The 15,262-nt window shown below is 35.3% G+C and overlaps 1 protein-coding gene across 1 annotated transcript in view; it reads right to left on the bottom strand.

Moving 5' to 3' along the window:
* Positions 1-3,197: 3,197 nt before the first annotated feature.
* The window catches only part of VEGFC (vascular endothelial growth factor C), a gene marked incomplete at its 5' end in the record, with an annotated part of 77,848 nt that continues 65,783 nt past the window's right edge, over positions 3,198-15,262 (bottom strand). Inside the window, 4 exons of the mRNA XM_080628800.1 lie at positions 3,198-3,957; positions 8,776-9,106; positions 9,364-9,473; positions 13,916-14,067. Of these exons, the coding sequence (XP_080484926.1) occupies positions 3,843-3,957; positions 8,776-9,106; positions 9,364-9,473; positions 13,916-14,067 (708 nt within the window). The 3' untranslated portion in view covers positions 3,198-3,842. The remainder of the gene's footprint in view (positions 3,958-8,775; positions 9,107-9,363; positions 9,474-13,915; positions 14,068-15,262) is intronic.

Genomic DNA, 15,262 nt, shown 5'->3' with positions numbered 1-15,262 from the left:
ATTATTAAATGGGATTTACTGCAGTTATCCATGTTCACTCTTTCCCTCACAGTTTTATTTTTCTGTAGAGAATACCAGAGTTTTAGACAAATGACAATATAAATAAGCTTCTTATTTAGAGTTAGTGCAGAATAACTTATATATAGAATTGTCACCTATATTGTTAATCTTTTCAGCTCTATAGTCTGGGGTTTTTCTATATTTTAGGAACACTAAATTAATATTTGGAATTAAGATGAAAATGGCAGGAGCTTATAATCAAGTAACACTTCAAAACTGAAAATGGTGTAAATCTATGAGTTGCTTTATGTAATAGATGCAACGAAGACCTGCTATGCGGGTTATGCTACCACTCTATTTCTCCACAGAAAAACACTTGCTTAAATATAGATGATTTTGTGACATTACGGATATAAACAGAATCACATTTTATCACACAAAATGGGAATTCTGTAGCCTAGAGTAATGATAATAATTGTGACACTTATTGTGTTCTTGCGTAGTATGCATTTTTAAAAAACCCACCGCTTTCATGTAAAGCAGAATTGGAGAGCCTGACTACCAGAAAATGCTGTCAACTCCTTGCCTATATTAATTCTACTCATCTGCATACCTTTGAGAATGACTGACCAGTCACTTTGCTCAGACATAAACCTGAATTGTGGTAACTTTTAGAGTCTGCTCTTTCCTCTCTTTAAATCACAGTTTTACTTAGTGATTTACTTATGTCTGAAAACCTCAATATTTGGAAAGTTAAGAAATTGAAAGAAAAAAAAAAAAGGCATTCAAGGAAGTTATTCCTGTTGAATGATGATGTTTGTTACAAAGTTGGAGCTTCCTTTTCAGTGCTCTCATTTTCAAACTCCCTGCCTTCCCTTTCCTATCCTGATGGGTTTTATCATTTTGGTGTGCAGCATACTCAGTGGAAATCCAAATATCTGTTTAGGCAGAATGGTTTTATTAGCTATATTCATGAACTCCTTTCAAATATTTTAGACATGTAAAGTGAGCATTGCTGACTTTAGTAGGTTTTCGGGTTTATTTGCCCAGTATTGTAACATACATTTTTTTATAATCTACATACAATTGCTTGTTGGAATGCAGTTTTGCTCTGTCTTCATTTGTGCCCTCTTCCTTTTTAACAAGCACATATTTTTTCTGTTAGTGCTTACTTAGCCTCTATTCCGGGTTTCAGATTTGGTTTGTGTTTTCCTCACTGCCTCTCTTCTGTGTTGGGCTTGGATAGAAATTAAAAAGCTTATTTGGAGAGCTTCATCTACAGTTTGCTTTCTTGAGTCTTCATTATTTTGCCCTTTAATTGATTTCTTAAGGTATTTTATGATCCCTTCAATCAGCTGACATATAGAAGTGGATGTCTGTATCTTTAGTAATACTGAATGAAGTTTTGACTGTTAACCTCTTGAATTAGACTGACATTGCCAGTTTAGACACTGATGATTTGCACAACTAATAATCCAACTGATGGGAATTGTGTGTTGTTATACTACCTAAAATTGTACATCAACATTAAATTATGATCTGACATTCTACCTGCATTTGGCTGCTGAGGCAGTATAGTGATAAAGACATTCCTCAGTATTTGTATGCCTACAATTTATCCTATTATCCTACAAATAGCTAGCCTCTTAGGAAAAACATTGAGGACACTAGATGTAGAATGGAAACTCTCAAACTGCCTCTCATTCTTCATTCTTGGTAGGCTGTCTTAGTCCATGATGGTGACTGAGAATTTAAAGTAGGATTCAGCAAGTTTTAGGAACTCTCATATCTAAATATGCAAGAATCTAGAAAAGCAACATGCTGCTGCCCCAAACTTTCTAGGAAATAATACTACTTCATTAATAACTCTTTTAAGAAAAGCTGCTCAGAACCAGTGCTGACATCTAAAATTATTTTTAGAGATCTACCCACTCCAGTCACAAAAATCTGGCTTTGCAGCTTTGTTTCATTTCTGCACCCAGTAAAGTTTTCATAGTTTAACAAGTTCTAACTTAAAAAAATATTTTAATTTTTAATAGATTGTTCTACGAAAATGGTTCTTCCCATGCAACTTAAAAAAAATCTTACCTCTTTTTGGAGCTGTAGATGTCGATTTTGCATTCTGTTTAATAAAGAGAAGTCCTGACAATATTTTATGTAGAGATCATGTCAATCCATACCAGACTGGCAGATGTCCTTTTATGTCTCCACTGGAATATAAATTGTATTACTTTTATTCCCTCAAAGTATTTTTGAATGCACATATATTGTTGATCAAGATAACTGAATGACTATTCAGAGTAAAGAGTAAAGGGCATTATCTAATTATTAAGTCATCAATTGTTATTTAGTTATTATAACATATAAATAATATAAAATAATATAATATATTATACTATTTTATTATTGTTATTAATTATTGTTTAGTTTTATTATTAAAGGGAATTATTTAGTTTTAAATTATACAATATAGCCTGTAATATTAAATAAAAAGCACAGTTGGCATTTCCACTTTCATACTAATAACCTTCAGTGGACATTATTTTATATAATTATTTAAGAATGCTAACAAGGAATAAAATAGAAGGTATGTTGGAATGTGAGTTGTTGCTGTCCTTTAAACAAAGTCTTTCTCCTTGGGCAGTCACAGAATCATAGAATGATTAGGATCGGTACCTTAAGGATCATCTAGTTCTAAAAGCCCTGTTGTAGGCAGAGACACCTTCCACGAGATCAGGTTGTTCAAAGCCCCATGCAACCTGGTCTTGAATACAGCCAGGGATGGGGCAGCCACGGCTTCTCTGGGCAACCTGTTCCAGTACTTTCCCACCTTAATAGTAAAGAACTTCTTCCTAATAGCTAATCTAAACCTACCCTCTTCTAGTTTAAAGCCATTCCCTGTTGTCCTTCTAAAAAGTCATTCCCTGCTCTTCTAAAAAGTCACTCCAGATTTCTTGCAGGCCCCCTTTAGGTACAGGAAGGCTGCTATAAGGTGTCCCCTGAGACTTCTGTTCCCCAGGCTGAACACAGACCAACTCTCAGCCTGTCTCCATAGGACAGGTGCTCTAGCCCTCGAAGCATCTTCATGGCCTCCTCAGGACTTGCTCCAATAGGTCCACATCCTTCTTTTGTTGGGGGTCCCAGAGCTGAATGCAGTCATGTACAGACTCTCCAAGGTTTTCATTAGTTGTTAATTGTACTTGCTTTGCTAGAATTGCAGTCTAGAGACAGAAATACCACTGGGTCATGAAACACTAAGTATAACACTGTCAAATGACATGTAAAACAAGTATGAGAAAATGGCTGTAGTTTTCCTTTCATAAAAGTGCTTCCTCTTAATTGCCTTCCCCCCCTTATAAAAACCCTGACAGTAAAGCTGTATTGTTGTTCCTTTCTTTAGGCAGAAGATTAAACATTCTCACCATTATATAATACAATTTCCATTTTATTTTAAACATACTTTGCAAGATATAAAAATATTGATCACAGTGAGCTTTAACAATTGTTACTGCTATAAACAGAAATGCTGCACAATGGTTTTAGTGGAAATAAATTATATAGTCATTATCTCTTTTAAAAAAAAAAAAAAATCATGAGAAGAAGAACCTAGGCTGTTTGGTCATTGGCAGAAAATAAGTCCTTATTGAGTTCTTTACAAAACATGAACCCCAGTTATTTTCTACATTTGCTTTCCACATCTTGAGAAAAGCATAATGAGTCTGTCTCTGAAAGTCCCACAGGGTCTCTGGTGAACATTTAATTCCAAATATTAGCAAAGTTTCTGTTGTTCTTTTGTTCTAGTGGAAAAATGTACACCAAAATAGCGAGTAGTGCTCTCTTCACTAATTCATAAGTGGTCTTTTCCAGTATGTGGGTACACAGCGGCACACTTCTTCACTGAAATAAAATCCAGCATCACAGCGTTTCGTTCGGACTGTACACGGTGGCCTGTAACAACTAAAGACATTAACAAAAAAAAAGTGGACATTAATATAACATGATCATTTATACCAACCTGGAGTAGAAACCTGTGTGCATTTAGATTGCCACTGATCAATGGCAGATTTAATTCCTACAAATACTTTTAACTTCCGTTTATGTTTCTGCAACTACTTTTAATTGGACTATTCACAAAATCAGTGTAAGAATACTGAATGCTATTGAAGAGAAATGCAACAGATACTCATGTCTATTTTTAACATATTACCAGATTCTAGTCATATTCTAGTCTTGAGTGTTTTTTTTTAATTTAATTTTGAAAATGCAGCAATAATTTTCTGTACTCAAAGTAAAACTCAAAAAAACTTGCATGCTTGCCAGTTTGAGGTGGCAATCCAGAATCAGATAACTAAATCTATCATCTTCTTATACAGGACTGTTTGTTATTGTATTTACTAATGCAATAAGCCTGAGAGAGCTTTGTCTACATATGTTATGCTGTGATTTGAGTCTTGAAAATGAGAACATCCTTTCAAGTTGCAAATTCCTATAGCCATTAAGTCCATTGAAATTATATCTACACTTCATATTGCATCTACGTGCATACTGAAGTAAGATCAGAGTCTGAGTTTTTATGATAAATCTTAAAGGTAAGAACATAAATAGTCACTATTTGATTAAAATAAGTTTAATAGAAACAGAGCTTTAAACCACAAGTCACATGTACCTAAAAAGCAGCAAAATTTTTCTTTGCAGGTTCCCTGATGGAAAAATAGAACATACACAAAGAAAATATCTGTGGTTGTCCCTGAACTCTTCCTTTTCCTAGTTTATTTTTCTATTAAAACAAGAACTTGACCTAGAATAACCTTAAAATAACAATGCCTAAATACTTTCTGGTGCATAATGGAGACAAAGTACAAGTCTGGTATGTTTTTTTAGATGCTGGCAATGAGTCAAAAGACAAAAGTATATGTTTTGAATTTCAACACAGTTATACTTACAACTTGTACTTAAATAATGTGTGCCTGTTTGTGGAACCCTGATATTATGATCTATTACTATAATTTATACTTACTGCAGTTCAAAGCACTACAGTATTACTATGTTAAGGCAATGTCACTATCCTTTTAGGTAATTCTTCTTTCAGGCTCGTGGTTACTCCTATTATTGTTGCAGGTAAGTTAATATGTTGTGTGCTTGTTTTGGATACCAAGTTACTCCTTTGCAATAATTTGTTTATGATATGAGATCTGGATTACAGTTACATTAATTCATGCCAGCTAGTTTCAACCAATAAAACTGGCTATGAGAAAAACAATAAGGAATGAGGAAGGCTGCAAACATGACATTTATTAACTAGTCACATCTTGCTCAGTGTTTTCAATGTCATTAATCATAAATTAGTTAAACAGTGTGATCTCTATAACTAAGGGAGCAACATTTTGTGCCACAATACAGATATCTGAGATCAGCGTTAACAGCTCATTGGAATCTCTCACAGTCCCACTGATCTTTTGGCCAATGAAGTTGGAAACAGTGGTAAAAAGCAACAGAAATGTTTGTTAAAAGTATCTAATACTCTGAGCAAATGGGCAGCCAGCAGTAGGTCTGTTCTGGGACAAAGGTACTCCACAGAGATGCAATAGACGAAACCCACTTGCCTTGTTGCCTGCCTCTGCCATGAAAGTTAGACTATTTCATGTACTGAATGACCAAAAAATTAAATAAGAAAAAAAAAAAAAAAAGCAAAGCCAATTTCTTCGATCCACCTGACACATTGAACGAAATGAAAAGCAGTCACATAATCATTAAATATTATGAGTTCACTCTGTTTGGAAAATGACTCCTAGTGAACTGTGAACTTGAACTTAACTCACAGTTGAGAGCGCTACAAAGCATCTCTCCCATGTGAGTTTGTGTCTGGCAGCAGTCAAGGTCGGGTTACTGCACTCTTATCCTTATTTGGGATACTCGAACAGAGCAAGAAAGCTCCTCTCCTCCTCTAAAACGCTTTGCAGCTGAGGTGCCTAGTTATCTGGCCCTGCCAAAACTGACCAAAATAAATTTTTGAGGTGATAGCACAGGGTGAATAGCAGCAGAGTCATTGTAACTACATAAATGTGGTTTCCTTAGGAAACTCTGCTGAACAATAGGCCAGGTCTTTCAAAAGATTCGGGCTCAATGTTGTTTACAGAGTGCTTTCATGTGAAAGATGTCTGTTTTGATGAGGATAATCTCAGCATGCTGGAACAAAGATAGATAGATGCTCAGTCAATAGGTATAGTGCTGGGTGAGTCAGCAGCAACTTTCACAGTATCACAGTATCACAGTATGTTAGAGATTGGAAGGGACCTCAAAAGATCATCTAGTCCAATCCCCCTGCCAGAGCAGGAACACCTAAATAAGGTTACATAGGAATGTGTCCAGGCGGGTTTTGAATGTCTCCAGAGAAGGAGACTCCACAACCTCCCTGGGCAGCCTGTTCCAGTGTTCTGTCACCCTCACTGAGAAGTTTCTTCTCAAGTTTAAGTGGAACCTCTTGTGTTCCAGTTTGTACCCATTACCCCTTGTCCTATCATTGTTTGCCACTGAGAAGAGCCTGGCTCCATCCTCGTGACACTCCCCCTTTATATATTTATATACACTAATAAGGTCCCCCCGCAGCCTCCTCTTCTCCAAACTATAGAGACCCAGCTCCCTCAGCCTTTGTGACCAGTATTTGGGATTTTTGCTACCAAATGCCTCAGTTTACCAGTTTGGTCAGTTTAACAACTCCACAGATGAAACTGAAGTAGAAATGCTACTTTTAGGGGTGATGACAGTATGATCATCTTAAAAGCCACTATTCCTTATGGTGGGGATTTTTGTTTGTGGGTTTCTTTTTTTCAGGGGGGAGGGCAGGTGGATGTTGTGTTGGGATTTTTTGTTTTCTTTTTTCTTCCTATCCTGTGTTTTTTAAATGACTCTGTATTCCTTTCCTCTGGAGCAGGGTATAACATTAGAGGCACAGACATTTTAGGTACAGTGTATAAAAATGTTGATACGTCAAAACCAGGACCTACAAGAAGTACTCTGCATGGCAAGCTGTCTGGGACACAGCTACAGCAATCTGCTTATGTCTAGGTCTCGGGCATCTGGCACAAAGTCACAGAGTGGTACCTCCATTTACATGGTCTCTTAACAGCAAGAGATCTTTCTTACAAAGGCAAACAGCATGTTTAGAGAAAGCTTGTGGTGGGCAGAGTGAGAATGTGATAAACCTATGCTAAGAAGGAGTAAAGACTGCATCCTCTGTTTCCCTTGACAGTACTAACATCTACAGGGCTATTGGTTGTGGAGCTATGGAGTAACACCATGTACAGATCTTTCTTCCTCCACACTAAGATTAAATGCTTGGAAAAGAGAAACAGCTAAAGGCATCCTATATCACATTGCTCTTGGAAGCAAGAAAGAAATTGAAACTCCTTATCATGTTCAACTACACCATCACAGAGAAAAGCTGGGCTCAATTCCCTCCTTCAAATACTAAGTCTTTAAATCAAGACAGGTGGTATAAGATATTTATTAAGGTGTTTCTTAGCTTTTCAAATGCCTGACCTTTCCTCGTGTGAACGTTCTCTTAAAATATGTGTAGCACTGCTGGAACTGCACACTAGAGCAGTGCCATCAGACTATGCAACATCTAAAGCTCTTGTGATCAGGTAGTTTCCTTTTCCTCTACAAACATAAAACCAAAATAAAAACCAAATGATAGAGAAGAAATGTATTATGTTTCTAAGAACTATTCTATTCCACTCAAAAGGCCAAGCATAGGAGAACAGGTAATGACAGTTATTATTAATATATTCCCTATTTCCCTAGGTATCATTCCTAATATTGGACATTTTTTCCTTATTCAGGATGAACTGATCTGTATATACCTGACTATATATATAATTATTATTATTATATATTTATGCCATCTAATTACATATTATATTAAAAATGCATACGGTTTATTATTGATAAGCAACAAATTACCACAGACATTTGGATGCCCAAATTTGCTATTTTCCATTTCCAGTGCTTGAACATTTCTGGAATTATTTGCCATTAATTTAAATATGTTTAATAATTCTCATATATTAAAAAATAAGTGATCTTTCTGCTCCAAATTGCATTGTTTCTGTTTTAACAAATTCACTTTATAGGAAATTTTTCCTCACAAAATATACAAAGTATAAATAATGATTTGTTTCTCAGAACCTAAAGATATTCACATTTTTATATACAGACTGTTACTGCTATGGGTGTGCTCTGGTGACATATAGTTTTCTTCCTGATCAAACCTCATTTTAAGTGATGAATACCGGCAGTCTGTTTTATAGTTATGCATGTCTGTAAGACTGTTTATGCACTCTTAAATCTTTAGTATCAGTTTAATGAAATGAAGGATATGCAAAAAAAATAGGAAGTGAAAATTAAGTAATCACTTGAATCCTAATTAGGAATATTTGATGCATTTGAATTGCAATATTCAATTTTTGATAAAAACAGGGTGGGATTTTAAGTAGCATAAAAAAGTAGAGAACTTGAACTCACAGCTGATTTTTATCAAAAGAAAAAACATAAATCACATGAAGTAGTAAGATTACAAGAAACTAAGTGTGCTTTAAAATACTTATTCTGCCTGGTAGTTTCCTCTTAGAGATGATAAAAATCATAGAAGATAAAACTGAAGAGAGGCTTATTGTTTACTTAAGACTAAAAATCAACTCAATAAAATGGCTAATAACACAAACCAAATTTTTATACCTTAAACACAATGAAAGGGCTGAAGACTTGAGTTTTTACCTGCATGTCTGGTGATGGAACCTTTTTCCTTTTAAGAAGCATTTATTGGGAGATTCTATACATTCACAAATGCATTTTGCAGGATTTAGTGGCTGATGTTTAGGGCAGGTCTTTTTACATACACACTGACATTTATCTTCATCAAATTCCTTGTTGGGCCCACAGGAAGTGGGGAGAAGTTTGTTTTTGCACATGCACTGACATGAAGATCTGTCTAATTCTTTGTGAGGTTCACAGCTTGAGGGTCGCACACCTCCTTTGCAGACACATTGACAGGTTTCTTCATCCAGCTCTTTGTTTGGTCCACAAATATGGAATGCTTCAGATGGGTCTAGAAATACAGCAGAGAAGTTACAGAATTATCATAATTTTGTGTTTACCCATTCACCTATTCTAAGTGAAGAAATGACAGCAAATCCATAACTTTTAAGGTGTTTTAAGAACAGGTATATGTCAAAATACAGGCAACTACCAGTAATCGTATTGACAAAGAAAAAGATTCAACTATTACTTGTAATATTTTTAATTTGTTCTTTAAGTAAATCAAAACATGGAACTACATTTAAACACTGAAGCAAAACTGCTTACCAGAATCTCCAAGATGGGAAGAGAAACCAAAATCATGCTGTGCCAAACATCTGCAAACTTGATTATTCCAAATATGATTTTTTGGACAGGTCTTGTTTGCTACATGACACCTGTGGAATGAAATATATTCTTGCTTTACTACCATAAGAATTTGAGAAAAAAAAATGAAACTCAAACAATTTTAGGTGTTGACTGCCTTTGTTTCCCTCCATTACAAAAACCTTTGTAAGAGCTTCATCTCATTCATAATCTTATCTTTAACTCCTCTCAAATCTGTTACAAATTAATGTTTTCTCCACGACAGGAATCTTCAATCATTTGTTGAAGATACTTTCTCACATTTCAAGTTTTAGCTCTAACTTCTAGAAGCTGATATTTGTACTTTCCAAATATAGTTTGGAAACAGTAATGTAAGTCTTACATAGAAAATAGAGTAGTATAAAAAAATATTTGCATACCAATTTCTGTAGAGGTGGAAACAGGCATAATTTTCTATGTTGTTTTTTGAAGTACAAAAACATTTTCACACATACAGATGTCAAAAGAAAACTGGTAATAGTTTCTGAATGAATGCTGTGGACTAAACTGATTTCTGAATCCTGGACAGCTGTTCTGGGTTCAGCAGCAGCAGTAAGTTTTTCTTCTTCTTAGTAGCTGGTGCAGCGCTGTGCTTTTGACTTTCGGCCTGGGAATAATACTGATAAAGCCGATGTTTTCAGTTACTGGTCAGAATGTTTACCCTGACCAAGGACTTTGTGAGTCTCATGCTCTGCCAGGGAGGAGGAGAAGCCGGGAGGAAGCAAGGACAGGACACCTGACCTAAACTAGCCAAAGAGGTATTCCATACCACAGCATGTCATGCCCAGGATGTAGAATTGAGAGTGCCCAGAAGGGCTGGATCACTGCAGGGTGGGGGTGAGGTACCGGTCGGTGAGCGGTTGTATTCTCTTCCCTTGTTATTTCTCTTATGATTATTATTATTGGTGGTAGCAGTAGTGATTTGTGTTATACCTTAGTTATTAAACTGTTCTTATCTCAACCCGTGGGAGTTGCATTCTTTCGATTCTCCTCCCCGTCCCTCCAGGAGTGGACGGAAGAAAGGTGGGGGGGGAAGTAGACGGCGTGGTTCTAATTTATGGCCTGGGCTTAAACCATGACAACAGCTTTCTTGAATCTAAAGATTTGGACTTCAGCAGTGATGCCTCTTCGTATTTAACAGTCAGCGCTCTTTACCTGCTAGAGTTTTGAGTCCAACATAATGGTATCATAGAAAGCATAAAATCCTAACAGCAGCTGGTGCCTTTTTAAAGAATGACTGAACTTAGCCGGTAGGTATACCACAGGAAGGATATTTATGTGTATTATCTTATTTTACTTTGCTTGCAATTTCTTTATCACCACAGGTCACATTATAACTTTTAACAAGTCAAACCTAACATCATGCATCCAGGCTGTGTTATTTATTCATTGTTTCTGTAGTATTCCAAGAGTTTTCATCTGTTAAGGCAGCACATACGTTACACATTTGAAGCACTTTTCATTCCCCTGAGCACCATTACTCAAACATTCAAAAATGCAGGTGCTGGGACATTCTTCCATACTCATCATTCAAATATACCACTCCCCTTCACCACATTAAACTACTCTGCTCATAAAGACTGCTGTAGTTTAACATCACCCTGCATCACCTCATGTTTTATCAAGCTGGTGTTTCCTGATTTCATTCCCCTAATGATCTCACTCTTGCTCCCTCACTTGGCACATGTCCTTTTGCCTGCCTCCTGATTCTGCTCGGAAAATAGGGATAATTTACAGACACATTATTGTATTCTCTTTTGGAAAACAACAAATCATTCACACCTGGAGCAGCCTGGCTCTAGCTGGAAGTACAAAAAAAATCCAAACCACCAAGCGCACATGAACCCATGAGAACACAATATTGATACAAATTCTAAGTTACCAAAACTTGAAGAGAACGGTATGTATTCCAGCATCAGGGTTGGAGAGATACAGCAAAAGAAAGTGCAAATGTTTCTTTACAAATTCTACTCTAGTTGCTAGTACAGAAAATGACTGGGGGACACAGCTGAAATGTTAAAATGACTTACTGCAACATTTCAGAAAGTTCAGGAAGGCTAAAAAAAAAATCAGAAAAAATACGAGAGGCAAAACCACCTTACAGATAATTTCACTACCTCTTTCCAAATCATTGTCAACTCAACTGAAGCATGCTAACTTGTTACCTGTAAGTGTCAGTGCAGGTAATGTGTAAAAGCGGGAAACATACATGTACAGTATACATCCAAACCACATCTAAAATATGCTTATTAGCTCTGTAAGCACAATGGGGAAAAAAATGTCATCATAGAGACTTGATCTGAATTATGTATATTAAAGGCTCCTCTGCTCCCCCAATTGCTAAACTTCTAAAATAGTGACAATTTTCTCAGTTGCACATCTTGATGACATTGTATATGAACAGAGAAGAGTACAATTTAAGACACCATTAATCCAGGAGGTATTCTGAAACACCGGTTAACATGAATTGACATGCCCCAGCTCTGCAAGCATGTAGAAATAGCTACTACTTTTAAGAAGGAAAAGGAAGAAAAAAGTGGGAGAACAGGCAAAGACTTAGACATTAATTCTCGGATAAAGTTGTGCAGAAAAAATATTTTATATAAAAAAAGATTGACTATTTGTTTTCTATCTTACATGTCATGTCACTCTTCTTTCTAACATGTGCCTGTGCATTGTGGCATAATCCAGCCTTGAATTCTTATTAGATCCCAAGTGTTACAACCCTAAAAGCAGCGATTATACTCTTAGGCTTTTCTTCTCAGTAATAGATAAGGAAGTCACTAATATATTTTGTTAAAAAGAGCATGTACATAAATACATGCACACATGCAGATCTGCCACTGTGACAAGAAAGTACGTATCCGAGAATAGGCTTTACAACAGTTTCACCAGCATTCAAACCTATAAACAAAAATCTTAAGGAAAAATAAGAAGCTGAAAAGAAATTGAGAACTTTAGTACAAATTAAAAAACCCTGATGGGGATTCTGAAAAGCATCCAGGCACCCACCAAGAACATGCAAGTATCTTTCCTATCTAGAATCTAGAAGCACTTAGTTTGGGGTTTTGGTGGGTTTTTTGTTTGTTTGTTTGGGGTTTTTTTCTCTATTTTATTGTAGAGAGCCATAGACTTCAAACTTAAAGACAGTACTTAACAGTACAGAAGGCCTATATATATTCTGATGTAGTACTACTTTGTCTTATCTTTGTTGGAGCATAATTCCTTGCTTACAGGACAGTCGACTACCTGTCAGTGCTGGTCAAAGTCTTTTATCTTTACTCTTCCCTCTAGCTACAGGTAGCTGTTTCCCATCTAGAATAAACTCTTGTACTAGTAATTACAACTGCTCTTAACCTGGAAGCACTTGGAAGCTACCAGCAGTCAGCATCATTTAACTTTATTATTGACTCTTGAGTTTTGGGGTGTTTGGGTTTTTTTTGGTATTTTTTTTTTTTAATAATATGTTAATTGTGCAATAATTAAACTATTACTAGATTTATTTTCTAATATTTTTCTAATTTACTGTTTATGATGACATTTTGATGAACAAATTCAGTAATTTGAATTCAAATAGAATATAATTTGTTTAGCTGCAACATGTCAGAAAACATCCAAATTTTAACTGAATGAAAACAGGTAAAACAAGGTAGCTTACATCTGTGGGCATTTTGCACTATTCACTCACATTATTAAAAATGTCTACAGTTAATTCCAGTTCAGCTTCTAGTCATTGATTCTTCCATAAAGCACCTGTTTTTCTGTTATATTTTTTTTTGCCTCCTAAATATTTATGTATCATAAAATCATCACTCAGTCCTCTAAAATGAAGGGAAGGAGCTCTTAAAGTGTTTCAATAACACTTGCATCAGTGCCAGATTGCTTTTTAAATTCAAAATCACTAAAAAAATCAATATGCTAATTATGTGAACTGTCAATTAACCTTTTATTTCCCCTTTCCATTCTGTTTTTACCTCTGGCATATAAAGATGTCCAAAAAGACTTGTAGATAAAGATTCCGTAAAAACAGGCCTTTTTTTTTTTTTTTAACAGCATTTGAAATAGGAAAATACAGTTAAGAGAGAAATGTTGTCTACTCCTCATTTGCAAAAGGAAATAGTTTTAATTTTTCTTGATTATTTGTTTTTTTAAAGAAGTTGTTTTTATTGATGATTCCTTTAAGCCTCAATTGCATTTTAGCTCTTTCTATCAAAAAGCTTCCACAAACATTATTTTTCATTTTTAAATCACTTAGCTCCAGTTTATCCACTGGCTAAAAAGCTAATGTTATCTTAGTACACTCTCTCCATGTAAAACAGTATTAGGTCCTTTGCAAAATGCATTCTGCTACTACTAATGTATAATTCACGTAGTAAGTTCATCTATCTTAATTGCTAAAGCTTCCAGCAATATTTTATATCTAATTATATAGGCTTGCTCATAATATGAAAAGAAAGACAAGTCTCATACTTACTGAGTTTGTGTTGCTGGCAAGGAACGTCTTATGATGGAATGAACTTGTCTGTAAACATCCAACTTCGACATGCATCGGCAGGATGTGTGATTGGCAAAGCTGACGGTTACAGGTTTGGGGCCATGAGAAAGAGGCACTGTGATCTCAAATAACTATAAAAGGGAAAGAAAAGAAAAGAACTTTTTTTTTTATACATCAGTAACAGTACAACTAAAAATAACATAAGGATATACAGAAAAACGATAAGGAATTTAAGTTTAGGGTTTTCTTATCTACCATCATTCTGTGGCATATTCAATTACACCGCTAAATAATCATTATGTGCAAAATGAAGACAGTAGCTATGGTATGACAATTAACACTTTTGGGGTTAAAGCCTATTACGTGCCTGTTTGCCTACTGTAATGTTTAAGCTAAAAGAGGAAAATGTACTAAGAACTCATTTCTCTTGAGGAAATGCCTTCAAATTGGCAGTCTTCTCAAAAATCTAAAACTTAACATTTGGAAAGTGCTTCAAAAAGTTGGAAAACAACAATAACTTTAAAAGGGGGTAAGCTAAAACCTAATATATCAGTTGCACAATCACAAAAGCTTGTGTAAAACAGCAATATATTGGACTTAGATCAAAATATTTTTGGATGAACAAGTTCTGAACTGCAGCATACTGTACTTCTGACTTGCCAGTGTTTCTATCAATGCAAATTATATGGTTACCCTAACAGAATTTATATTGAACTTTTTTTTCGCTAAGATATTAAAAAATATCCACTACTAATAAAATAATCATGTATGTGAATGAATAAAATCCTAATTCTAGTGGTAAATGTAATTCAACTGGTGGAAGAGGACAACTTCAACAATATCTTGTAGAAAAACTGAACATGTGATAACAGCCAAACAATGAGACTCATTTCAGTATTCAATTTAGGACATCTACTTTATCAAGTTAAGAAGGTTTCATTGTATGACTCAGTAGTCTCCTGAAAAGTTAGTTACAGCAAATAGTTTGTGCCTTTTAGGTGTTTAGTCACTTCTCCATATATATATTTGAGAATATTTCTGCATCTGCTGGTAACTTTACTACCTTTATAAACATGGCCATCAGATATTATTCCAGTTTCTAGGGAGCTATCATGAAAAGAGTTTTTCTCATTAGAGGGACTTCAAGCCAAAGCATGGTAACACTTGGATTCTTGCTTCAGTTGCAAAATAAGTAACACTTCTTGAAATTTTGGTCTTGAGTCATTAATAAGATAAGAGCACAAGTCCATATCTATTGGTACCAATAAATGAATGCTTAATTATCACCAGACATACCTCCAGGGTTTTCACTAAGTTCAACACAGA

Source organism: Psittacula echo (genome assembly GCF_963264785.1).
Source record: "Psittacula echo genome assembly, chromosome: 1".
In the NCBI taxonomy this organism is placed as follows: domain Eukaryota; kingdom Metazoa; phylum Chordata; class Aves; order Psittaciformes; family Psittacidae; genus Psittacula; species Psittacula echo.
Note: the sequence above shows the minus strand (reverse complement) of the source record. Positions and strands in the feature narration are given on the sequence as shown.